Consider the following 27,078-nt stretch of genomic DNA (forward strand, 5'->3'; position numbering starts at 1 on the left):
AGACCTAAAATATAGATAATGGGTAATGAATGAGCTTGTGTGACAAATTTTAAAATTTCTTACCAAAGTACTGATATTTGACAGGCTAAAGGAAGATGTTAAAAAGAAGCCTTATATATTACTGACAAAATAACAAAACATTTTTAAGTGAAAGCTAAAGACAGGGAGACTGGTTAGGACACTACCAGAGCAAGAACTAAAACTGGAGAGAGAAAAAAATGTGAGAAAAATAAGATAAAATCCAAGTAACCTGCTATAAAAGTAAATATAGCAGTAAATTAAGATGAGAATTTTGGAAATTTTTCAGGTTTCTAGCTAAGATGACTGAATGGTGATTCTATTCAATAAAATGAATAATAAAGGACCAGAATCTGGTTTTACAGGGTACCCATCAAATAATCATGTAGTATCTATCAAAGTGATAACATTTATTAGGTACCGTGATAAGGTCAAAAGCTCAGAAAAGAATGGACTGGGTGTACAGATTTGGGAGTCATTAGTGTTTGGTGATATTTGAAGCCATGAATTTAAATGAAGTTACCCAGAGAAAAAGCACAAATAAAAACAGAAAGCTTGGGGACAAAAACAGCTAAAGTACTGGAAAAGTAAGAAAACCACAAAGAAAAATTAAAGCAAAGAATATGAGAAATTAGGGTTAAAAAAAAACAGCAGAGTAATTTCATGAAAGTAAGAAAAACCAAGTTTCAAAAAGAAATGAGGAGTTTATGTCAAGTATTTCCAAAGGATCAAATGAACAAAAGGGTCTCATAAATATGTTTGTGATAGAAGCTTCAGGGAAATTCGAAAATGGTAAACTAGCTGAGAAATGAACAAGGCAGACTATTCACATAAACTATTTTTAGAGAAAGGTAAGAAGAGATAGACTATAAAGCCAGACAATGGGATTAGGCATTTATGAGAGAAATTCTGTGTACCTGTTTTCCCTAGAGCCGTCAAACTCTTCTTAAAAATGTGATCATCTTTTTGGGGGAAAAAAACCCTCCACATGCTAACCATGTGGTCTTAAGAGGCCATCAAAATCCTAAACAAACCAGGTAAAAACAACTGACTTGGTAGTTATTCAATCAAGTGAAGACAAATTTAATCCTCAGAAAGTATTCTGAATAAAACAAGGGATCCTCTGTCATCTGGAGAGAAGTGGTTTTCAGGAGAAAAGAATAAAACTAATACACAGAGGAGTAGACCACCAAAGAATTTATGATATATTATCTTGGGTGCTCCAAAGAATTTAAGATATCAAATTCTTTAGAACACCAAAGAATTTAAGATAAATATCCTGGGTGCCCTACTCCCTGAGAAATCCTCAAGTGATGCTCCAGCTCTTGTGTTCCTGACTCTTAGTTAGTTAATCAGCACTTCCCTTAACTCAGCTAGCTTATCCTAGCATCCTTCCAAGCAATAATCTGTTTTTATTAAAACTTGAATTTTAGTCACCAAGAGTTCAGATTGATAAAAATTTCTTTGAATAGAACATTAGAAACTGAGATTATAAATATGAGATTTAAATACATTTACAGAAAGAAAAGCAAGAAGTGAAGAGTTCTCACCTGATAGCCTTCATACTTTCAATGAAGTAGAACCTAAGGTGCTCTAATGAGAGTAAGGAACAATGGGTTGAGATGCAGTGCAAGTTTAGGAGGGCAAACTGAGGGCAACAGGAGCAAGAGATGACGAGGGATATGGAAAAAGGCTCTATGAAATGTGTGGACAGAAAACCATGCATGTGTAATGGCATTCACACAATTCTATGACTTTTCTCCAAGAATTAATGAAACAGATCCAACAGATAGTATGACTGAACTAGGGCTGAAATCCTGCAGGTAGGTATAGTAAAATGACTGGTGGGATGAAGAGGGGTAATGAGTGGACAGCAAGAAAGCTAAGGGTACTGGCAAAAGGGTAAAGGATCATGGGGTCAAAGTAGGAGCTAACAAAGTAACAAAAAGAAACAAAAAACCCTACCACAAGAAAAAAACAAAATCAAACCAACGACTGGTAGAGGAGATATGGAAAATGAAGCAGTCAAGATCAGATCAGAGAGCAAATAACAGGGGAACCAGATTAAGAGAAGTGGAATATGAACTGTCAGATCATTCCAGAGGTAAAACAGTTATAGGTTATAATAAGACCAAGGGTCTGACCACACTTTACTGGGTTACTGAAGCAAAGGTAAAGATATCTAGGGTTGATAAGGGTGAATAATTACAAATTACCTAAGATTTCAGTTGCATTCAAGTACCAAAGTTTTCAAAACACAAGGGAAAAGATCAAATAAATCTTTGTTTTATTTATTCTAATTAATAAATAGTAAAAAGATTTGCCACAGAAGTACTTCTAATAGAGCAAAGAATTAAAACATCAATAATGTTCCTCAAAAATTCAAGTAAATTTAGTAAGCAAGCCAGTGCTGAAAAGTTTCTGACAACAAGTTAAATTCCTTCTCTAAACCAGTCACAATCTCACTTAAAACCAAATATGTGAATTTTGCAGTGACAGGAATGAGTTGTGTAAGTATGAATCCCCTATTGTTTCTGACATTCTATTCCACAAATAAGAAAATAAGATCATTCTGAGAATTGTTTAAAGAAACATTCAGAGGATGCAAACTTTAAAAAGATTCAAAATCTAACAAAACAAAAAAGAAAAAATATGAGAGCTATACACATTGTCTCACTATCATTAAATAATTTTCACTTGCCAAGTGACTAAGTAAACACTTTCATACCTAAATCCTTAAAGCTAAAAATGAACCATTACTCACTGTCTTAACAGTTGTCTGCCTTGCTTCCACGTTAACTGGCTATTTTGAGGTGCTGTGGGAGCCTCTGTGTCTTTGGTTTCTTCTAAAAATTAATAACAACAACAAAACAAGACAAGTTTCATACATGTTACTTCAACTCCTGATAATGCTGCTGAAGTTATCATAAAGTCCCACAAAAATATAGCAAAATATTTTACAAAGGATATAAGAAAATTAACTTTTCTTGAGTGTCTACTGTGGGTTATTCGTTTTAAGTGTTTATCCTGACAGCCCAAACACTTAAGCACCATTCTCGTTGTTTTAAAATTGGGAAAAGCCAAGTGTATATTAACTATTACTATAAGAAATTAAAAAAACAAAAGCCCAGGATTTGAAATATTATTAAAATCAATTTTTTAACTACCAGAATTCTGCTGATTTGAATGCTTCTGAAATTAAAAATATTTACTATTTACATAAATCAACACTGTTAAAAAATTAGAGGCGTGTGTGTGTGTGTGTGTGTATGTGTATGTATATGTGTGTGTGTGTATGTGTGTGTGTGTATATATATATATATAAAATGAATAACTTAGAGTTTGTATCAGTAGATGCTAAGTCTATATACAAGACTCAATACAGTCAATTTCATTTTTAGAACTAAAAGTTAAACCAGAAAACATTTTTACTGTATGTAAAAAGTCATATTTTATTCTCAGGTAACCAAGTGTATACATTAAAAAAGAGTTTAATGAACAGTTTAACTTCAGATGAGTTAACTTCTCAACAAGTATCTCCAGAGTGGTTCTTAAAACTTCATTGGCACTAATGATATAGAAATATTTTCCTGTAATTTCCCATTATAAAAATGAAGATAAAGCAAGAAAATAGGGCCATACACGACAAGCACTCACAATGAATGTTAAAAAATCTTACCATGGCTTACTGTCATTAGTCTCCTAGACTCCTCAGAGTCATGTGAACAAATAGCTATTGGCAGGAATTCAAATATTCTTTGAAGGCATAACTTCTCTAGCCCTAACAATTCATTATTAGTATCTTCTCATTCTTCCCCTATATGCAGAAATATCTATAATTTCTAGAATTATCTCCTTATTATAGCCCCCATTTTTTATGACTTTTTCCTACTTATACCATTTTATTTTTAAATCACGTATAACATAAAATCATTGGCCAAAAGAATACATTTTAAAAAAGAATGTAATTGACCCAAATCCCAGCACTGACAGTGTTAATATTTGAGATTTTCTTATTCCATATTTTCCATCTGAAGATAACATAGGTGAGCTTCTCCTCTCCTTAAATTAAAAAAAAAGCGTGACCTGAACTGCACTACAAGCTGCTTTTAACACTTAATAGACTTAAACACTGTATCCCAATAAATATAGATTAACACCACATAATTATAAAATATTCTATAGAAAGTATATACCTATTTAACCAGTCCCTTGATGTTGAAATTTGGCTCCAGTTTTCACTGTTGCTAAAGGATATTCTTGAAGTACACTTAAGCATATACAGTTCAATGAATTTTGAACACACCCATGTAACCAGTATGGCGATTAAAAAACAAACACCATCAGTTCAGTTAAGTCCAGTCATGTCTTTGTGACCCCATGAATTGCAGCACGCCAGGCCTCCCTGTCCATCACCAACTCCCAGAGTTCACTCAAACTCATGTCCATCGAGTCGGTGATGCCATTCAGCCATCTCATCCTCTGGTGTCCTCTTCTCCTCCTGACCCCAATCCCTCCCAGCATCAGAGTCTTTTCCAATGAGTCAACTCTTTGCATGAGGTGTCCAAAGTACTGGAGTTTCAGCTTCAGCATCACTCCTTCCAAAGAAATCCCAGGACTGATCTCCTTTAGAATGGACTGGTTGGATCTCCTTGCAGTCCAAGGGACTCTCAAGAGTTCTCACATCCATACATGACCACTGGAAAAACCATAGCCTTGACTAGATGGACCTTTGTTGGCAAAGTAAAGTCTCTGCTTTTTAATATGTCATCTACGTTGGTCATAACTTTCCTTCCAAGGAGTAAGTGTCTTTTAATTTCATGGCTGCAGTCACCATCTGCAGTGATTTTGGAGCCCCAAAAAATAAAGTCTGACACTGTTTCCACTGTTTCCCCATCTATTTCCCATGAAGTGATGGGACCAGGTGCCATGATCTTTCTTTTCTGAATGTTGAGCTTTAAGCCAACTTTTTCACTGTCCTCTTTCACTTTCATCAAGAGGCTTTTGAGTTCCTCTTCACTTTCTGCCATAAGGGTGATGTCATCTGCATATCTGAGGTTATTGATATTTCTCCTGGCAATCTTGATTCCAGCTTGTGCTTCTTCCAGTCCAGCGTTCCTCATGATGTACTCTGCATATAAGTTAAATAAGCAGGGTGACAATATACAGCCTCAGCACCCTAGAAAACTTTCATCATGCCCTTTTCCAACTCACTATATACTCCTTAGAAAGTATCAACACTACCCTGGTTTCTCAGCACAGGTTAACTTTTGAATTTGATATATATGAAACCATTTATATCAATTTTCAAAATTTTATGTGACCCACTCATGTTGTCAAGTTTGCTGTTCATTTGCTAAGTCCTGTCCAACTCTTTGCAACTCCATTGACTGCAGCACGCCTCCATTCTCCACTATCTCCCAGAATTTGCTCAAATTCATGTCCACTGCGTCAGTGACGCTATCTAACCATCTCATTCTCCCCTTTCGTCTTTTAACTTCAATCTTTCCTAGCATCAGGGTCTTTTACAATGAGTCAGATCTTTTACAATGAGTCAGCTCTTCACATCAGGTGGCCGAAGTATTATAGCTTTAGCATCAGTTCTTCCAGTGAATATTCAGGGTTGATTTCCTTCAAGGACTGACTGGTTTAATCTCCTTGCAACCCAAGGGAGTGCCCAAGAGTCTTCTCCAGCACAAAAGCATCAATTCTTTAGTACTCAGCCTTCTTTATGGTCCAACTCTCACATCCGTACACGACTACTGGAAAAACCACAGCCTTGACTACATGGTCTAAAGAGTCAAAGAACAGAGTGAAAAAACTGGCTTGAAACTCAACATTAAAACACTAAGATCATGGCATCTGGTCCCTTCACTTCATGGCAAACAGAAGGGGAAAAAGCAGAAGCTGTCAGGTTTGTTGTTGTTGTTCAGTAGCTAAGTTGTGGCCAACTCTGCAACTCCAAGGACTGCAGCACCGCAGGCTTCCCTATCCTTTATTATCTCCCGGAATTTGCTCAAATTCATGTCCACTGAGTCAGTGATACTATTTAACCATCAGTTTGATTATAATTTATTTACTTTTCTTGCTAAATAACATTTTCTTACAATAAAATACCACAATATACTTATCTATCCTATCAATAGAGAACATGAGTTGTTTCTAGCTTTTTACTATTAAAAGTAATAATACTATGAACATTCTTACACAAGCCTTGTGATGAATATTTCAAGGAGTGGAATTACTGTACCACAGGACATGCTTGTGTTCCCTTTAGCAATAGTTTTATCTTCCACTTTTCAAAGCTTTATGTCACTTCACTTTTTTCTTGTTTAAAGATTTACTTCTGGTTGTGCGGGGGTCACTGTACATGGACAGGCTCTCTCCAGTTGCAGCGAGTGGGGGCTACTCTTCACTGTGGTGCTCGGGCTTCTCTTGTTGCAGAACACAGGCCACAGGTGCATGGGTTTCAGTAGTTGCAGTGTGGGGGCTCAGTAATTGTGGCACACGGGCTCAGTGGCTGTGCAGCACGTGGTAATTTCCCAGACCAGGGATGGAACCCATGACCCCTGCGCATTGGCAGGCAGATTCTCAACCAACTAGACCACCAGCAAAGCTCTCACATCACTTTTTTGAAAGACCTGCATGTAATACCTGTTTTCACTAGCCTAACTGAAAAAAAAAAAAAATATTCAGAGACCTTTTTCACTTTTTATGAAAAAAGGTTAGAAAGAAAAACAGCCTCTTCAGCATTTGTTTTGCAGTGAGCTGCTGTAAAATGGCAGCACGCACCCACAAGCAGCAAGAGAGGCACCACCAAGCTCCATATTGAGCCCCACATCTGTGCTTTATCTTCATTTATTTTGTGCACCATTATTAGCAAGATGTGTCCAAAGGCAAATTACACCTTTGCCTTCTGTCACCTTGGCTTATGAATGGGAATGTTCTACTTTTGGATAGTGGGGGCAATTTGTATTGACATCACTTTCAGAGCAGTTTTATCAATTTAGAATTCCAATACCAGTAGGTGCAAAATTCCTGGCTGATCCACACCCTCAGCAACACTGAAAAAAAAAAAAGACATTTTTTCTCCTTTCACCATTGTGATAGGTAATGTATTGTGGTTTTAAGTTGCATTTCCTCAATAACTAATACATTTGAGCATCATTTCATATACTTACTGGCCATTTCTTTTACTAGTGACTTTTCAAGTATTTTGTCCCTATTTCTACTGTTGGAGATTTTTCCCCACAATGGAGGGAAATAGGAGTTCTTTACAGAACTGGATACATATTCTTTTATAGGGTTAAGTTTAGGATATATGTATTGGTATTACTTGGACAAGTGTATAAAACACACACATCTTGTACTTCTTTCAAAACAATATTTTGTACATCTTCCTTTAACACTTTAAGTATAAAAAAGGCAATACTGATTCAATGTTTATCTCTATGTATATACTTTGACATAAAGAATTTTGTCCTGTTGTTGGCATGGTGTATTTTTGCCCATTCCTTTGTCTGTCTTCCACTAAACATCCCGAGTAGCTTTTCTACATCAGTAAAAATAATTCGTTATCATTGTGGCTCCTATAAATAAAATACTTGGATGCTATTTTATTCTTCAATTTAAGGAAGCTTTAATAGTTAAGTTTACATTGGGAGGTCCCCTACAGAAGGGAAAGGCTACCCACTCTAGTATTCTGGCCGGGAGGACTCTGAGCCACTTTCACTTTATACAGATAAAAACAGATGTGTCTTTACCCTATATCTGCTGTGGGCAGGAGAGATTATCTGCTAATGACTTGACTTCATACAAACTTGCACCAAAACCAGTTAGCCAACTGTGATTCTAGCTCTAGGAACAATGGGGCTGCAACTAGCCTCTTCACATTTACACAGACCAAGTGAGGAGAACAGGCCCCAAGTTATAGGAAGCAGGGGATTTCCTGGCAGTCCAGGGAATTGGCTAGGACTCAGCGCTTCCACTGCCAGGGCCCAGGATCAATACCTGGTTGGGGAACTAATCCTGCAAGCCACACAACACAGAACAGGCAAAACAAAACAAAGTGACTGCTTATTTTCTGACTACTCTAGCCATATTAGAAAAAAAATGAGTTAAAGGAAAGCTATGAAGGCATCGGGTTTCCTCTGTCCTGAACCACTGTACTCCCTCAAACTATGGAGGACTGCTATAGTAAAGAAAGTATTACTGAAAATATACAGGTTTTACATCTTATATCACTTACTGTTGCTTTTCCAAGGAAGACGTAATCTTGTCCCTGACTCATCAGTGAGTCTTCATAACCACTTAAAAGCTAGATCAAAAGAAATCCATGCCACTACTATCTTGCTCTCTTAATTTTATATATGACAACAACTAGGAAAATGAGTGTGTGTGTCTCTGTTAGTCACTCAATTGTGTCTGATTCTGTGACCCCATGAACTATATATAGCCTGCCAGGCTCCTCTGTCCATGGAATTCTCCAACAGTACTGGACTAGGTTGCCATTCCCTTCTCCAGGGGATCTTCCCAACCCAGGGACTGAACTTGGGTTGACTGCACTGCAGGCAAGTTCTTTACTATCTGAGCCATCAGGGAAGACAGGAAGATACAGTGTGGTGCTAAAACTTGTAAGTGGAGAAGACCTAAAAATAAATCAACTACAGATTATACATATAGGGTGTTTCAGCCAAGTTTTTTTAAGTACTTAATATTAAAGTAAAAGACAATAAGCTAAATTTTTACAAATCTAACATTTAACTGTAAAAATAAAAATTCATACTTTTCTTATTTTCCTTATTAAATATGCTTTAACTTCATTAGGTATGAAAGCAACTATAATTTTCCTGGTGGCTCAGTGATAAAGAATCCACCTACAATGCAGGAGACTTACAGAATATGCAGGTCTGACCTCTGGGTCAGGAAGATCCTCTGGAGTAGGAAATGGCAACCCACTCCAATATTCTTGCCTGGGAAATCCCATGGGCAGAAGAGCCTGGTGGGCTCAATCCACGGTGTCACAAAAGACTTGGATATGACTGAGTGACTAAACAACAACAAGGCAGCTATAGAAGAAGAAAATTTGTATATTCAAATGAAGACATATTTTTTCCTTATCTTAGTAACCAGCAGCCAAGAACAGTATAGAATTCAGTTTGCTTGCACTAGCAAAATGCATATATAAATGGGCTCTCTATATATATATCAGAAAGTATTCCCCAATATTATATAAATCAAAATATTTGTTCCTTATTAAACTTTTAGTCTACTCAAATTGTAATCATAGGGAACCCTAAAATTAACACTGAACTGTTAGCCTTTTCTTATATCCAGCTTTTCTCTTCCCTGCATAATTGTTCATCACATTCTACTCTTACACTATTTTAGTAAAGAGCAAGGTCAACTGGAGAAAACGTTTTCCTTCTCGTTATCTTTATCTGGCTGCCTCCATAGTTCCCAAATTCAAATTTCCAATTTCTTTAGGACTAAACTGAGTTAATCATAGCATCTCTAGGAAAAAAAAAGTTAACTTTTTAATAGTACAAAATTAAGTTTATGTAGGGGCTTCCTGGTGGCTCAGACAGTGAAGAATCTGCCTACAATGCAGGAGATGAGAGTTCGATTCCTGGGTTGGGATCATCCCCTAGAGAAGGGAAGAGCAATCCACTCCGGTATTCTTGCCTAGAAAATTCTATGGACAGAGGAATGTGGTGGGCCACAGTCCATGGGGTCTCAAAGAGTCGGACACAACTGAGCAACTAACACACACAAGCTTAAGTAGAATCAAACAAAAATTGCCTATAGGTGTACAGAGAGTTACGCATTCCCTTTCACTTCTAATTGTGACCAAAAATACACTTAGTTTTACACAGGTTTCAAAACAAGAAAAATAAGACAACCTCAGGATTGATGAGGAGGTAGATGAAACTAACTTTTACTATTATTTTCCCTCAAATTCTAGAAAGCATTATAATAGTTATCTAAGTAACCAATGCTATCAAAGCAAAATGGAGGTCAAGAGAACATGTCTGTTACCAAAAGTGAGCTTAAACCAGTTTTTCTAGAATGGAGGGGATGAAGGGCAGAGATTAACAGAAGAATCAAGTTTACCTGATTCAAAGGTTGGCATTTTCAAGTCACCTTGGTTCAGTTCTGTGCCATATTTTAATTTGTGATATTTTGCCCTGAAAATTTAATAATAAATTATTTAAAGAAAAAAAAGTTTTATTTTCCTTTCTACACAGTTTAATAACTACTGGTATATATTTCTTAAATGACAAATTTAAAAAAGCATACAGATGTCAGTGTCTTTAAACTTTAGTTGCAAAAGAAGTTAGAGGAAAAAAATATACTGCATGTACAAGAAAAAAAAAAAAAGATAAATTATCCAAATAAGATACACATCCAAGTAAAGATAAATTTTTCCTAATTTGTTTACCAAAAAAAAAAAAAAACCGAAACTTAGACTCTACAATAAAAAATATTACTTCAATTTAAAGATTTTAATCTTTTTTCTTTTGCTATATAAGGATCGAATCAAAATATCATCCTGTATTTTGGGCAAATCTTTGTGTCTTTCAGACAGTTTTCAAATACACTGTACAGTAACATGTGAGAATAATATTGTTCTACTTTTATTTTATTCATACAAGAAAATAAGGGACACCTACCTTTCTTGTTTTAATGCATACTCTAACATCTTTATTCTTCTTACTAAATCCTTCTTCAAGTTTTCTTGACCTTTTCTTTCTCCTTGCAAAAATGCTATCCGAGCCTAAAAATATAAAAAGTTCATTTATTTTTACTTTTTAACTATACAGGAAATTGAAAAAAGGAAAGCAATAAACATAAAATTCTGCACTTTTATTCATTATAGCAAGATTTAAAATTCATAGTAGTTGATCAAACTTTCTGTGTTAGAAAATAGTCACTTTAAAATAAAGATAACTACAAATTAGCTATTTACATATAATCCTTATGGTCTCTACTACTAACAATTTTCACATAATTTTAAAAGGAAATTTTATATGTAAAAATTACACCTAATTCCTAACAAACAAGTTACAAAGAACAGAAAGTTATCATAGTCACGTTTTTCCTCAAATTATATATTGGTTGTTTTAAAAAGTCGTATTATCTCAAAAACATTTCTTTCATGAAACATTTAAAAATTTATTATCTTCCCCTTTCTGACCACCACACTTCAAAAGGTTTCAACTCTTGAAACAATTATCCAAAGTATCACAAGTATTAGGTTGGTGAACAAGTAATTGCGGCTTTGGACCCAGAATTTAAAATCATTACAACTAGGCTCAAACACATCTTCATTAACCAAAATAGGAACCATTACAATCAACACATTTTTGCAAATGACAGATGTTTGTTTATTCCTGTACCATAAAATCCTGAGCTTCAAGATTCAACAAACTCTTGGAAAGCATTTTTGCATCCTGCTGGTTGTAGAAGCATTTTTTCTACAAAAAGTTGTCAAGATGCTTTAAGAAGTGGTAGTTGGTTGGCAAGAGATCAGGTGAATGAGCCAAAACTTCACATTGAACTTTTGAAGCGCGGGCTGTGTGACATGTGATCAGGCATTGTTGTGGAGAAGAACCGGGCCCTTTCTCCTGACCAATGCTGGCTGTAGGTGATGCAGATTTCTAGGCAGCTCATCAATTTGCTGAGCATATTTCTCAAATGTAATGGTTTCACTGGGATTCAGAAAGCTGTTGTGGACCAGATGGTCAGCAGACCACCAAACAGTGACATGATCTTTTTTTTGGTTCAAGTTTGGCTCTGGGAAGTGCTTTGGAGCTGCTTCTTGATTCAGCCACTGAGGTGACTGTTGGCAGCTGTTGTACAAAATCACTTTTCATCACAGGTCATAATCCAATTAAGAAATGGTTTGTTGTTGTTGAGTAGAAGAAGAGAAGACAACACTTCAAAAGGACAATTTTTAAAATTTCTGGTTAACAGATGAGGAACCCATTTATCAAGGTTTTTCACTTTTCCAATTTGCTTCAAATTTTGAATGACTGTAGAATGGTTGACACTGAGTTCTTCAACAACATCTTGTGTAGTTGTAAAAGAATCAGCTTTGATGATCCTCTCAATAGGTCTTGTTAACTTTCAATGGCCAGCCACTGCACCCCTTATTTTCAAGGCTCTAGTTTCCTTTGCAAAGCTTCTTGTCCCTCCCCTGCACTATACCTTCATCAGCAGTTTCTGGGCCAAATGCAATGATGATGATGTGAGCTGTCTCCACTGCGTTACAACTCGTTGTGAACGTGAATAAGAAAATTATTCAAATTTGCTTTTTGTCTAACATCAATTCCCTAGTCTAAAATACATATAACAAGTAATGAGTCATTAATAAGAAAAAAATGCGCATTAAAATGATGTATAATATAATCACACTTAAGAATGTATTCCAATATCAATGGTATAGTTCAAGAATGCAAAACAGCAATTATTTTCTGCAATTACTTCTCGCACCAATCTAACAACTGAAGTCATATGTTCAACATCATCATTACTTTCTACTGTCATTTGTCTACAGTGAATTTTTTTTTCCTTTTAATTGCCTTATTTCCTTAGACAAATCTCCATCTTTTTCTGGCCCTTCCCAGAATGTCAACCTCCTTTATTTACCCACGTTAAAGAGTGATACGTTTTAGAAGACTGCCATCTGAATGAGGTATTTCCTGTTATAAACATGTGTGCAATAAAATTAATTTTCATCATTTTGCTGAGATGACCCATAGATGTATTTCTTCATTAAGAGAAAGTAAGCTACTCAATAACCTAAATTATGGTTAATTTAAAAAGTTTTTTTTAAGTTTCAGTGAACATGGAATCAGAACAAATGAATTCATCTGGATGATTTAACACATTAAGTTTGGGAAAATTAAGTAAAATCATCCACAACTCCAGAAGACCTGAAAATGATACACAGCTATATAACACATAGTCTAAATGCAAGTTTCAAAACAAAAATAAAGATTTAGGAGAATGATAAAGATTCAAAACCTAATAACAGTCTAAGATCCATGAGAGAAAAGAAGAACTTCTGACTCTCTTAAGCTGTGAAGTAAAGGTAAAATATGTCAATTTCATTATACAGAATCAAGAATTTCTGATTGAGGGTTTTCTTCTGTATTGGCTTAAGACAAAAAAAAAAAAAAACCAAAACCATGAATCACGTACTATACGTGACTCCAAATTCTAGATCTCAGAAGTATTTTACAATTAGCACCAGAAGATGATGAAAGAGTTCATAATAAATTTATTCTGCTTCTTAATAAGGAGTTACTGGAGATTTTCAGGTTGAAAAAGGCACTGCAAACTTTAAAAAATCTTTTTTGGAATTTTGGTATTAAAAAAACATTCAAACCTAGAGAATCTAATAAATGAAACAAAGAAGCACAAATTATGTAAAAAAACAGGAACACAGAAGCAGTTTCTGAACAGGAGCCAAAAGGGGATAATTTACAAAGACATAAGACAACAAAATGGTAAGAATTCATTAAAATTTAGAAACCTTAAAAGGACACAGTTTAATTCAAAAAACCTGAAGAGGGGGGTAAAAAAACAGTTTAACAATGGAAAAGACATCACTATTGGAACTGACCTTACAATTTTAACAGACTAAAAAGGTAAATATTATGTCTTATAGTGATAATAAGGACCAATTAAATAACAGATTTGGCATTTGGTAAAGGATCAATGCAAAGAAATAGAGGAAAACAATAGAATGGTAAAGGCTAGAGATCTCTTCAAGAAAATTAGAGATACCAAGGGGACATTTCATGCAAAGATGGGCTTGATAAAGGACAGAAATGGTATGGACCTAACAGAAGCAGAAGATATTAAGAGGTGGCAAGAATACACAGAAAAACTGTACAAAAAAATCTTCACAACCAAGATAATCACGATGGTGTGATCATCACTCACTCACCTACAGCCAGACATCCTGGAATGTGAAGTCAAGTGGGCCTTAGAAAGCATCACTACAAACAAAGCTAGTGGAGGTGATGGAATTCCAGTTGAGCTATTTCAAATCCTGAAAGATGATGCTGTGAAAGTGCTGCACTCAAAATGCCAGCAAATTTGGAAAACTCAGCAGTGGCCACAGGACTGGAAAAGGGCAGTTTTCATTCCAATCCCAAAGAAAGGCAATGCCAAAAGAATGCTCAAACTACTGCACAATTGCACTCATCTCACACGCTAGTAAAGTAATGCTCAAAATTCTCCAAGCCAGGCTTCAGCAGTACATGAACCGTGAACTTCCAGATGTTCAAGCTGGTTTTAGAAAAGGCAGAGGAACCAGAGATCAAATTGCCAACATGCGCTGGATCATGGAAAAAGCAAGAGAGTTCCAAAAAACATCTATTTCTGCTTTATTGACTATGCCAAAGCCTTTGACTGTGTGGATCACAAGAAACTGTGGAAAATTCTGAAAGAGATGGGCATACCAGACCACCTGACCTGCCTCTTGAGAAATCTGTATGCAGGTCAGGAAGCAACAGTTAGAACTGGACATGGAACCACAGAATGGTTCCAAATAGGAAAAGGAGTACATCAAGGCAGCATATTGTCACCCTGCTTATATAACTTCTATGCAGAGTACATCATGAGAAACGCTGGGCTGGAAGAAGCACAAGCTGGAATCAAGATTGCCGGGAGAAATCTCAATAACCTCAGATATACGGCACAAAGTGAAGACACCTAAAAACCCTCCTGATGAAAGTGAAAGACGGCACAAAGTGAAGAGGAACTAAAAACCCTCCTGATGAAAGTGAAAGAGGAGAGTGAAAAAGTTGGCTTAAAGCTCAACATTCAGAAAACGAAGATCATGGCATCCAGTCCCATCACTTCATGGCAAATAGATGGGGAAACAGTGGAAACAATGGCAGACTTTATTTTGGGGGCTCCAAAATCACTGCAGATGGTGACTGCAGCCATGAAATTAAAAGACCCTTACTCCTTGGAAGGAAAGTTATGACCAACTTAGATAACATATTAAAAAGCAGAGACTTACTTTGTCAACAAAGGTCCAGTCTACTCAAGGCTGTGGTTTTTCTAGTGGTCATGTATGGATGTGAGAGTTGGACTGTGAAGAAAGCTGAGCGCCGAAGAATTGATGCTTTTGAATTGTGGTGTTGGAGAAGACTCTTGAGAGTCCCTTGGACTGCAAGGAGATCCAACCAGTTCATTCTAAAGGAGATCAGTCCTGGGTGTTCATTGGAAGGACTGATGCTAAAGCTGAAACTCCAGTACTTTGGCCACCTCATGTGAAGAGTTGACTCATTGGAAAAAACTCTGATGCTGGGAGGGACTGGGGTCAAGAGGAGAAGGGGATGACAGAGGATGAGATGGATGGCATCACCGACTCGATGGACATGAATTTGAGTGAACTCCGGGAGTTGGTGATGGACAGGGAGGCCTGGCGTGCTGCAATTCATGGGGTTGCCAAGAGTTGGATACGATTGAGCAACTGAAATGAACTGAAAGGATCATGGAAAGCTATGAAAAACCTAGACAGTGTGCTAAAAAGCATACACATCACTTTGCCAACAAAGGTCTGTATAGTCAATGCTATGGTCTTTCCAGTGGTCATGTATGGATGTGAGAGTCACGTACGGATGTGAGAGCTGGACAATAAAGAAGGCAGAGTGCCAAAGAATTGATGCTTTTGTACTGTGGTGTTGGAGAAGACTCTTGAGAGTCCCTTGGACTGCAAGGAGACTGAACCAGTCCATCCTAAAGGAGATCAGTGCTGAATATTCATTGGAAGGTCTGATGCTGAAGCTGAAGCTCCAATACTTTGGCCACCTGATACAAATAGCTAGCTGACTCACTGGAAAAAACCCTGATGCTGGAAAGATTGAAGGCAGAAGGAGAAGAGGGCAACAGAGGATAAGATGGTTGGATTAGCATCACTGATTCAATGGACATGAACTCGGACAAACTCCAGGAGATTATGAGGGACAGGGAAGCCTGGTGTGCTGGAGTCCATGAGGTTGTGAAGAGTGGGACATGACTTGGCAACTCAATAACAACAGCAATAAAGGATCAAGGACAACAGATTTTTCAATTGTTTTTACATATCATGATGCACCATTGATAGAATCATCTTTGCAAATAACCTTTTAAAAACTAACAGCAAAAACCATCTTTACAATAGCATCAAAAACCAAAAGTTCCTACTAATAAACCAAAGACATACAAATCTCTGCACAAAAAGTTTAAAACTTTAACGGAGACATAAAAGATAAATGGACTAGCAAACTCACTACTAGAAAATATAAATTTTCACACACACATTAACCAAAACAATTAACGTAATTCAAAACAATTAATGTAATTCCAATATACTCCCAAAGTGTGTGTGCAGAACTAGAAAAGCTGATAATGAAGTCTTTGAAAGGTTGCAAGAATTACCAAAATGTGATATTCAGAAACATAAAAGGAGCGATGAGTTGGGAAAACGGTGTCAACAGATTTGCTTGACAGAAGGGTAGCCATAAATCTCCAGTATGTAAAAAATGCAATATCTGCAAAGTGCAATAAAATGAGGTGTGCCAGCAAATGTTTTATGATATATCTCTTCATAATCTCAGATTAAGGAAAGATTTCTTGAATGAGATAAAGACACTAGGGCCTTCTCTGGTGGTCCTGGGTTCAACTTCTGGTCAGAGAACTAGATCCCACATGTCACAACTAAAAAATCCCACATGCCTCAATGAAGACCCTGTCTGCCACAACAAAGATCCAACATAAACAATAAAGAAAAGGACAGATAAATCCACTATAATTAAAGGTCTTCTGTTCCAGATAAAGCAGGGACTGGCAGGCAACCTTTTGGACAATCCAAAGTGAAAAATGATTAAAAAAAAAAAAAAATTACAAGAGGCAACACATACCCAATGTGACTTGCAAAGCCTAGTATATTTACTACTAAAATCTGCAAACCTTCCGATATTAGACAAAACAGACTTTAAACGATAAAAGGCTGCAAAAGACAGAGAACACTGTATACTAATAAGAGGTTCAATACAGCAAGAAAACTAAGTTCATGGCATCTGGTCCCATCACTTCATGGCAAATAGATGGGGAAACAATGGAAACAGTGACAGACTTTATTTTCTTGGGCTCCAAAATCACTGCAGATGGTGACTGCAGCCATGAAATTAAAAGATGCTTGCTCCTTGGAAGAAAAGCTATGACAAACCAGACAACATATTAAAAAGCAGAGACATACTTTGCCAACAAAGGTCCGTCTAGTCAAAGCTATGGTTTTTCAGTAGTCATGTATGAATGAGAGTTGGACTATAAAGAAAGCTGAGCGCCGAAGAATTGATGCTTTTGAACTGTGGTGTTGGAGAAGACTCTTGAGAGTCCCTTGGACTGCAAGGATATCCAACCAGTCCATCCTAAAGGAAATCGGTCCTGAATACTCATTGGAAGGACTGATGCTGAAGCTGAAACTCCAATACTCTGGCCACCTGATGCAAAGAACTGATTCATTTGAAAAGACCCTGATGCTGGGAAAGATTGAAGGCGGGAGGAGAAGGGGAGATGGAGGATGAGATGGTTGGATGGCATCACCGACACGGTGGATGTGAGTTTGAGGAAGCTCCAGGAGTTGGTGAGGGACAGGGAGGCCTGGTGTGCTGCAGTCCACAGGGTTGCAAGGAGTCAGACATAACTGAGTGACTAAACTGACAATAAGAAAATACACAATTATATTTACATACCCAATGATTCCATCAGTATATATAATGCAAAAACTGACAGAATTAAAGGGAGAAAAAATTCGATAATAATAGCTGGAGTCTTCAATATTCCACTTCAGTAACATATAGTAGTATGAGACCGAAAATAAGGAAATAGAGGACCTGAACAACTCAATAAACCAACTAGATCTAACAAATATATAGGAAACACTCTATCCAACAACAGCAGAATACATGCTTCTCAAATATACATGGGATATTCTCAAAGACAGAATACCAAATCAAGTCTAATCAATTTAAAAACACAAATAGCATTAAAAATATTTCCAGTGGGACTTCCTCGGTGGTCCAGTGGTTAGGAATCCACCTGCCACTGCAAGGGACACAGTTTCAATACGTGGTCCAGGGTGATTCCACATGTCACAGGGCAACTAAAGCCCACGTGCCCCATCTACTGAAGCTCACATGCCCTAGAGCCGGTGCTCTAAAATAACAGAGGCCACTGCAATGAGAAGCCGGCATACCGCAACTAGCAAGCAGCCCCCATCTGCCGTAACTACAGTTCAGGCACCAACGAAGACCCAGCAGAGCCAAATAAATCAGTATAGTTTTTAAAATTCTTATGATCACAGTAGATGAAGCTAGAAATCAATAACAGAAAAAAAAAAACTTGAAAAAGCCACAAACCCTTGGAAACTAAACAACACACTCTTAAATAACTAATAAAACAAAGAAATCATCAGGAAAATTAAAAAATACTTAAGAATGAACATAAAAAACACAAAACTTACCAAAACTTATGAGACACTGCAAAAGCAGTGCTAAGTGAAAAATTTACAGCTTAAAGGCCTACATTAAGAAGCAAAAAAGAACTCAAATCAACAACTAACTTTAAAACTTTAAGAAATATCAAAAAATGTACTAAACCCAAAGCTAGCAGAAGGAAAAAATAAGGATTAAAGCATAGAAAGAAAATGGAGAAGAGAAAAATAGAAAAAAAAAGTCAACAAAATCCACAAACCATTAGCTGGGTTGACTAAGGAAAAAACCACACACCCACACAACTAAACTCAGAAATGAAAGGTGGGGGGACATTACAACCAATTCTACAGAAATAAAACGGACTATACAAGTACCACGAACAACTGTACACCAACCAACAAACTGGATAATCTAGAAACACAAAATCCACCAAGAATGAATAATGAAAAAAAGAAAAAATCTGAAAAAGCCTATAATAAAAAGATTAAATTGATAATTAAAAATTTCCCTACAAAGAAAGTCTCTGGACTGATTGCATTACTAGTGAATTCTACAAAACATTTAAAAATTTAACACGAATCTTTAAAACATTTCCAAAAATTTTAAAGGGGCATTCCTTAGTTCAATGAGGCCAGTATTGCCCCCAAAGGCAAAGTTAAAAAACACTGCAAGAAAACAACAAATACTGATCAGTATAAATACCGATGCAAAAATTCTCAAGAAAATACCAGTATATCAAATTCAGCAGCATATTACAAAGATTATAAATCATGACCAAGAGACATTTATCCTTGGAACACAAGGATGGTTCAACACAAGGAAACCAACGAATATAAAATACTACATGAAAAGAATAAAGGAGGAAAAAGAATGACCATTTCAACGGATACAGAAAAAGAATTTGATGCAAATGAACATCATTTTCTTGATTTAAAAAAAAAATGTCAATAAAACTAGGAACAAAAAGGAAACTCTCACAACATAATAAAAGCCATTTATGAAAAACTACAATGAACATCATACCAAGATTGTAGCCTCTACTCAAAAATCAGAACAAGGATGTCTGCTTATAACACTCTTGTTCAACTTAGTACTAGAAGTCATACACAGAACAATGAAGCAAGGAAAATAAAAGGGACCTAAGTTAAAAAGGAAAAAGAAAAATTATCTCTGTACAGATGATGTTATATGTAAAACAAATCCAACAGATTCCACAAGTCTGTTACTACAAATTAAGCAAAGTACCAGGACACAGTCAACACACAAAAATCAACAGCATTCCCATACACTACCAATGAACAACAGGAAAAGAAAATTATGAAAACAATTCCATTTACAAAAGCACCAAAAAGAACAAAATACTTAATGTAACACTTATAAAAGGTGAAAGACCGCTAAAATAAAAACTAAAAGTATCGCTGAATGAAATTAAAGACGGAAATAAGTGTAAACACATTCCACATTTGTGAATTAGAAGACTATTACTAAAATGTCAATACTACCCAACTGATCTACAGATTCAGTGAAATCTTTATTAAATCCCAAGGTACTCACTGGGTCTATGTGTTATCATCTGAGCTATCCAACAATCAGTATATGATTATCACATACCAATCTAAAAAAATTTTTGACACTGACAGCACAAGACCGCTAGAGGTCACTAGTGCAAAACATCCAGCACTGACTCAGCTAAAATACTATCAACCTGAAGTATTTTTGTTAGTGTAGTTTCCAACATTTCTAAAATAAGAGTGTTTTACTTAAAAACTTGACAAAACACTTTATTGTAAGATTTTTCTTACTTTAAGCAATATTTAAACTGAATGCAAACACTGGATATAGGTGATTTTATCTAATGATTTAAAAACATTCTTTAGAATTCATTAAAAAACAGAAATATTTAGAAACTACAACATCATTAAGCTCAAATTAACAGATAAGGAACTGAAAAGTGTTAAATACCTTAGATATGGAAGAAAACTGAACACAAAGTCAGGTTATAGCAACTAATAAATTCATAATATTAATATTTAAAATAGTATGCTCTCAACAAATGTTAGTTACCTTCTTCCCTTAAGGGGCACCTCAGATTATACAGGTGATTCTGTTCTAAGCACTTAAATATTTGGGGTTAATCTGTGTTCAGCTGTAAATAATTCAAGGTACAAGTATAGAGTCAGGTGACCCATGGAATTTTATATGAATGCAGAATACAGAAAAGTTAGTAATTTACAGAAGTTTCAAAAACCAGCTAATTAGAAATATCAAGGAGGCTAGATTTTACACACACAAACACACTTAGATTCATGATTCAGTGTGTTGAGGAAATGGAACTACACAGAAATTTTTGTATAACCATCTTGAAATTCAAGCACTCAGTCCCCACTTAACAAGGTACAGTACACTCAAAAAGTATACTGTACAGGATACTAAAAAAGTATATTATCTTTTCAAAAAGAATGAACAAAAAAGCGTGCCTGCAATAGCCTCTAAGATTTTTTGTAAAAATAACCTTTTCCAATTTTATATATAGCTAAAAATTACAAGGAAATGAGAAACACAAAATACTAAGATTTCCAGGGGCAAATAAAACTTGTACTTTTTTAATCTCTGCTATTTATAAATGAGCCTAATACAAAATTTAACAGAAATACTACAATCATCCTCTAAAATTCCAAAGTAATTTTACACGGTAATAGTTGGTTTAAAGCATAAGAGACTTCAAATTTTAAACAATCAAATCTGTATTTCATTAAATTCTCATTTATCTGACATCTGAAAGCATAAAGCTCCAGGTATAAGCGGATTTTCTATAAGCAGAAGAATTTACCCCTTCAAGGTGTAAAACCATAAACCATTTTAATGGACTTTTTTTTAAAAAAACACATGTTTACAGAACTCCTTGGGCTTCCCTGGTGGCTCACTCAGTCAGTAATGAATCTGCCTGCAGCGCAGGAGACCAGGGTTTCATCCCTGGGTCGGGAAGATCCTCTGGAGTAGGAAATAGCAACCCACTCCAGTATCCTTGCCTGGAAAATCCCACCGACAGAGAAGCCTGGCAGGCTACATACAGCCCATGGGGTCAAAGAGTCGGGTATGATTTAGCCACTAAACCACCACCATACTGGCAGTACAATGGTTAAAGGCTATGCATTTTCACTGTCATTGCCCAGGTTCAATACCTGGTCTGGGAACTAAGATCCTGCAAGCTGTGCATCATGGACAAATAAATAAATTCATAAATAAGTAAAGTTAAAAAAATTTTTTTTTTAACATAGAAAAAATAAAAGCACATGTTTAGTGACATCTTGACCAATTTAAAAACTTTTAATAAATGGGATCTACTTAAACTCAAAAGCTTTTGCACAGCAAAGGAAATAAACCAAAAAACCACAGACTGGGAGAAAATATTTGCAAATGATGTAACTGACAAGGGATAAATCTCCGAAGTCTACAGATAGCTCATGAAGCTTAATATGATCAAAACTAACAACTCAATCAAAAAATGGGTAGAAGACCTAAAAAGACATTTCTCCAAGGATAGCCAAGATGCACATAAAAAGATATTCAACATCACTATTAGAGAAATGCAAATCAAAACTACAATGAGATATTACCTCTCACACCAGCAGAAAAATCCACAAACAATAAATGCTACAGGGTGTGAAGAGAAGGGAACCCTCCTAATATAAATTGGTACAACAATTATGGAGAACAGTATGGAGGTTCCTTAAAAAACTAGAAATAGAGCTGCTACCATATGAGCCTGCAAGCCCACTCCTGAGCATACATTCAGGGAAAACATGATCTGAAAGGACACATGCGCTCCACTGTCTATTACGCACTGTTTACAACAGCCAAGACATGCTGCTGCTGCTGCTAAGTCGCTTCAGTCGTGTCCAACTCTGTGCGACCCCACAGACGGCAGCCCACCAGGCTCCCCCGTCCCTGGGATTCTCCAGGCAGGAACACTGGAGTGGGTTGCCATTTCCTTCTCCAATGCAGGAAAGTGAAAAGTGAAAGTGAAGTCGCTCAGTCGTGTCTGACTCTTAGCGACCGCATGGACTGCAGCCCACCAGGCTCCTCCGTCCATGAGATTTTACAGCCAAGAGTACTGGAGTGGGGTGCCATCGCCTTCTCTGAGCCAAGACATGGAAGCAACCTAAATGTCCACTGACGGAGGATAGATAAAGATGTGGTACATACTTACAATGAAGCATTTCTCAGACTTTAAAAAGAATGAAATAATGCCATTTGCAGCAACAATGGATGGACCTAGAGATTGTCATACTGAGTGAAGTAAGTCAGAGAAGCAAAAACATCGTATGACATCCCTTAAATGCAGAATCTACAAAGACACTGTACAAATTTACTTATTCACAAAACAGAAACAGAGCTGGGACTTCCCTGGTGGTCCAGAGGTTAAGAATCTACCTGCCAACGCAGGGGACATGGGTTCAGCCCATGGTCCAGGAAGACTCCACATACCATGGGCAACTAAGCCCATGCATCACAACCACTGAACCCCATGTGCTCTAAAGCCCATGCTCCACAACAAGAGAGACAAGAGACCCAGCACAGACAAAAACAAATCAAATTAAAAAAAAAAAATCTTCACAGCAGCATAAAAAAAATATAAACAAAACCCAGAAACAGACTCACAGACTTTAGAGAATGAACTTAACGGCTGCTGGGGGTTGGAGGGGTGGGTTGAGGAATGGCAGGTGAAAGGAATAGTTAGGGAGTTTAGGATGGGCACGTATACAATGCTGCATTTAAAATGGATAACCATGTTGTGAGACATCAATGAAGGCAAGCACCTTTACACACTAGATGGTGGTGACATGATCAGTGAATGCCCTGTGCTTCAGTCCCAACTCCTACTGGCCCTAGCATCAACAAGTGGGACTTGGAGGGCAAAATCATTCTGGATGAACTGAAGCAAGAAGTTATCAATACGAGTAGCAAGGCAGAGCCTCCCCAGTGTACCTCTGGCCTGGTATGCTGATGGCCAGATTCTACTCGCTGCTGCCAAGTCATGTCAGTCGTGTCCGACTCTGTGCAACCCCATAGGCTGAATGTAAAACCTGTTGCGAGTTTGGCAGGTGACCATTGGCACCCACTAGAAACAAACATGGTAGAGCTTTAAAAATTTAAAAGAATGGATACATCTACACGTATGGCTGAATTCCTTTGCTGTCCACCTGAAACTGTCACAACACTGTTAAAAGGCTATACTCCAATACAAAATAAATAGTTTAATTGAAAAAAAAAAAAAAGTAAAATTAGTATTACCTTTCCAAAAACAGGTATGTTACAAATGATATCAATACAAATTCATAGAGACTAAAATATTGCAAATGGCAACCCACTCCAGTGTTCTTGTCTGGAGAATCCCAGGGACGGGGAAGCCTGGTGGGCTGCCGTGTATGGGGTCGCACAGAGTCAGACACGACTGAAGTGACTTAGCAGCAAAATACTGCAAAAGCCAGTAACGTAAATGGCAGTGATTTAGAATCTGCAGAATAACAATACACTGACACATCCCCTTAGCTGCACAGAACCATTCCTTATTAGCTTATAACTTTATCAGCTTATCCTATTTTGTACCAGGCTAGGAAGAGATAAGAATAAGTGTACACTACTTGTCTAACATACTTTATTGCTACTTATGTATCTTTGAAAAGAGAATGAAATTCTTTTAAGAATATGGCTTGGTATAAATTTTTAAAAAACTAAATGGGAAAAGCTTCTATATAAGCCACTTCCAGATTTTATTATTTGCTTCATATCTGTGCTGACAAGACTGATTCTTTGGGGAAACCAGTAACAAAAGAATGTTGACTTAAAAGGAAGATTACTGTACTACTATAAAAGAAAAAAATGGCTTTTACATGACTACAATTGGGAAAGGAACATTTTTCTTGTTACTACTGGAGGGCAAACTTTTGTTCTCAAGACTGTTATGTTTCTTGAAATTATTTTTTTAACCCCCTAAGAGATATTTCTAACATTTTAATGAAAATAATTACAAATAATAATTTTATAAGTGAGTTGTCAAGAATAGCTTAATTTATTATCCTTCCTCTTAAACTACTTCTAATAATCAATTATGGTTATACTAATCAGGAATGCAAATCAATAACCAGTCAGAATGGCCATCAAAAAGTCTACAAATAATAAATGCTGGAGAGGGTGCAAAGAAAAGGGAACCCTCCTACATGTTAGTGGGAATATAAACTGTGCACAGCCACCATGGAGAACAGTATGGAGGTCCCTTAAAAAACTAAAAACAGTGACTTCCCTGATGACTCAGTGGTAAAGAATCCACCAGCCAATACAGGAGACACGGGTTTATCCCAGAACTGGGAAGATCCCACATGCCACGGAGCAACTAAGCCCATGTGCCACAATTACTAGAGCCTGCAGTCGAGAGCCCTGGGATCCGCAACTACTGAGCCATGTCCCTGGTTCGATTCCTGGATCAGGAAGATCTGCTGGAGAAGGGATATGTACCCACTACAGTGTTCTCGGGCTTCCCTTGTGGCTCAGCTGGCAAAGAATCTGCCTGCAGTGTAGGAGACCTGGGTTTGATCCCTGGGTTGGGAAGATCCCCTGGAGAAGAAGGCTACCCAGTCCAGTATTCTGGCCTAGAGAATTTCATGGACTGTACAGTACATGGGGTCGCAAAGAATCGGACACGACTGAGCAACTTTCACTTGCTTAAAAGGCACATCCTTGAAGATGGAAGGTAGACCCATTCTGTCACAGCTGATTATGACATGAACCGGACTGTTTACTGGGCAGTGGGTAACTTTAAAGAACAGAATTTCCAAAATAAAAACAAAAATTTTGTACATGTATTCTTTTAGGTAAGGAGTTTGTGTCAGGGGTAGTAACAAGGATTGAAGAACCCTGTAATGAATTGAGCATATTAAAAGACCCTGCAACTGCTGAAGTCTGTGCATAGAGCCCATGCTCTGCAACAAAAGAAGTAAAGGCAATGAGAAGCCCAACACAGTAACTAGAGATTAGCCCCTGCTCACCAGGACTAGAGAAAAGCCCACAAAGCAAAGAAGACTCGCACGGCCAACAATTAATTAATTTAAATTATATTTTTTAGAAGTCTAAAAACAGAATTACCATATGATCCAGGAATCCCACTCCCGGTAATATATCTGGAAAAGATGAAAACTCTTAACTTGAAAACATACGTGCACCCCAAAGTTCACAGCAACATTATTAAGAGTAATTAAGTGCCCATCACCAGACAACTGATTTAAGATGTACTGTGTGTATGTGTTTATATATAGTGAATACACACTGAAATATTACATAAATATATACGCTATTTGCAACAACATGGATCAACCTAGAGAATATCATACTAAGTTCAGAGAAAGATAAATACTACATATCACTTATATGTGGAATCTAAAAAATTATACAAATAAACTTATTTACAAAACAGAAACAGACTCAGAGACAGAAAACAAATTTAAGGTTACCAAGTGGGAAGTGGGGGGGATAAATTAGGAGTTTAGGATTAAGAGATACAAACTACTATATATAAAATATATAAACAAGAAGGACCTACTGTAGAGCACAGGGAACTACATTCAATGTCTTGCAATAACCTATAATGGAAAAGAATCTGAAAAAGAATATACATATATACATGTATATGCATATACATATTTAAAAATGAATCTTTTTGTTGTACACTTGAAATCAACACATTGTAAATCAACTATACTTTGGGGAAGAAAGAGACTAAACAAAAAAATATATTTTTATAGGCTTTTTTGGTCAGATCATGTCCACATGTTGTAATCTGTTATGTCTTAAGGAGGGGGAATCTTAAATAGCATGGAGAATTGTTTTCAAGTGAAAAAAGGAACACAGGAATAGAAATACAATGCAGAGTGAAAAAAAATCTAGACACTTACTATAAAATTACAAAGTTAAAACGTAAAAACACAAAATAATTTGGGATGATAGAAGGCAGAAGAGTAGTTACTTTTAGGGGCCAGTGTGGGTGGGGGGATGCTGGTGCAGACTGACTAAGTGAAAAGGAGAGAGACACATCTAGGGCACTGGCAACATTATCTTGAGTGGTAGTTACACTGGTGCACAGTTTGTGAAAATTCATCAATTTGTATGTTTAAGACGGAAGTATTTTACTAAACGAATGTTATTTATACTTCAATTTACAAGTACAGGCAGAAATACGTTAAAAATATCACTCAACAAATACCTCAATGCCAAAATATTATCTCTGGGTGCCTGGATAAGCAATTTTTGTTTTCTTTTCTAGACGTTTCTATAGTCAGTCCTCCACAATTAAAAGAAAAATATTTTAAAATCAAGAATGCCACTAGGACTTTCCTGGTGGCACAGTGAGTAAGAATATGCCTGCCTCTGCAGGGGACAGGGGTTTGATGCCTGGTCGGGGAAGATTCCACATGCCACAGAGCAACTAAGCATGTGCACTGCAACTACCCAGCCTGAGTAGCCAGCATGCTCCAAGGCTTGCGAAATAAATGACAAAGTAATATTT

General features: G+C 36.7%; 1 protein-coding gene across 3 annotated transcripts in view; it reads right to left on the bottom strand.

Annotated features, from left to right (window-relative positions):
• Positions 1 to 27,078, bottom strand: part of STRN3 (striatin 3) — a 107,299-nt gene that overhangs the window by 49,577 nt on the left and 30,644 nt on the right. For all 3 annotated transcript variants that reach the window (XM_070358673.1, XM_070358674.1, XM_070358675.1), the window contains exons 2-4: positions 10,692 to 10,795; positions 10,132 to 10,205; positions 2,783 to 2,864 (exon numbers count right to left, since the gene is read on the bottom strand). In XM_070358673.1, the coding sequence (XP_070214774.1) occupies positions 2,783 to 2,864; positions 10,132 to 10,205; positions 10,692 to 10,795 (260 nt within the window). The remainder of the gene's footprint in view (positions 1 to 2,782; positions 2,865 to 10,131; positions 10,206 to 10,691; positions 10,796 to 27,078) is intronic.

The sequence above is a fragment of the Bos mutus genome, chromosome 21, assembly GCF_027580195.1.
Source record: "Bos mutus isolate GX-2022 chromosome 21, NWIPB_WYAK_1.1, whole genome shotgun sequence".
Taxonomy (NCBI): Eukaryota; Metazoa; Chordata; class Mammalia; order Artiodactyla; family Bovidae; genus Bos; species Bos mutus.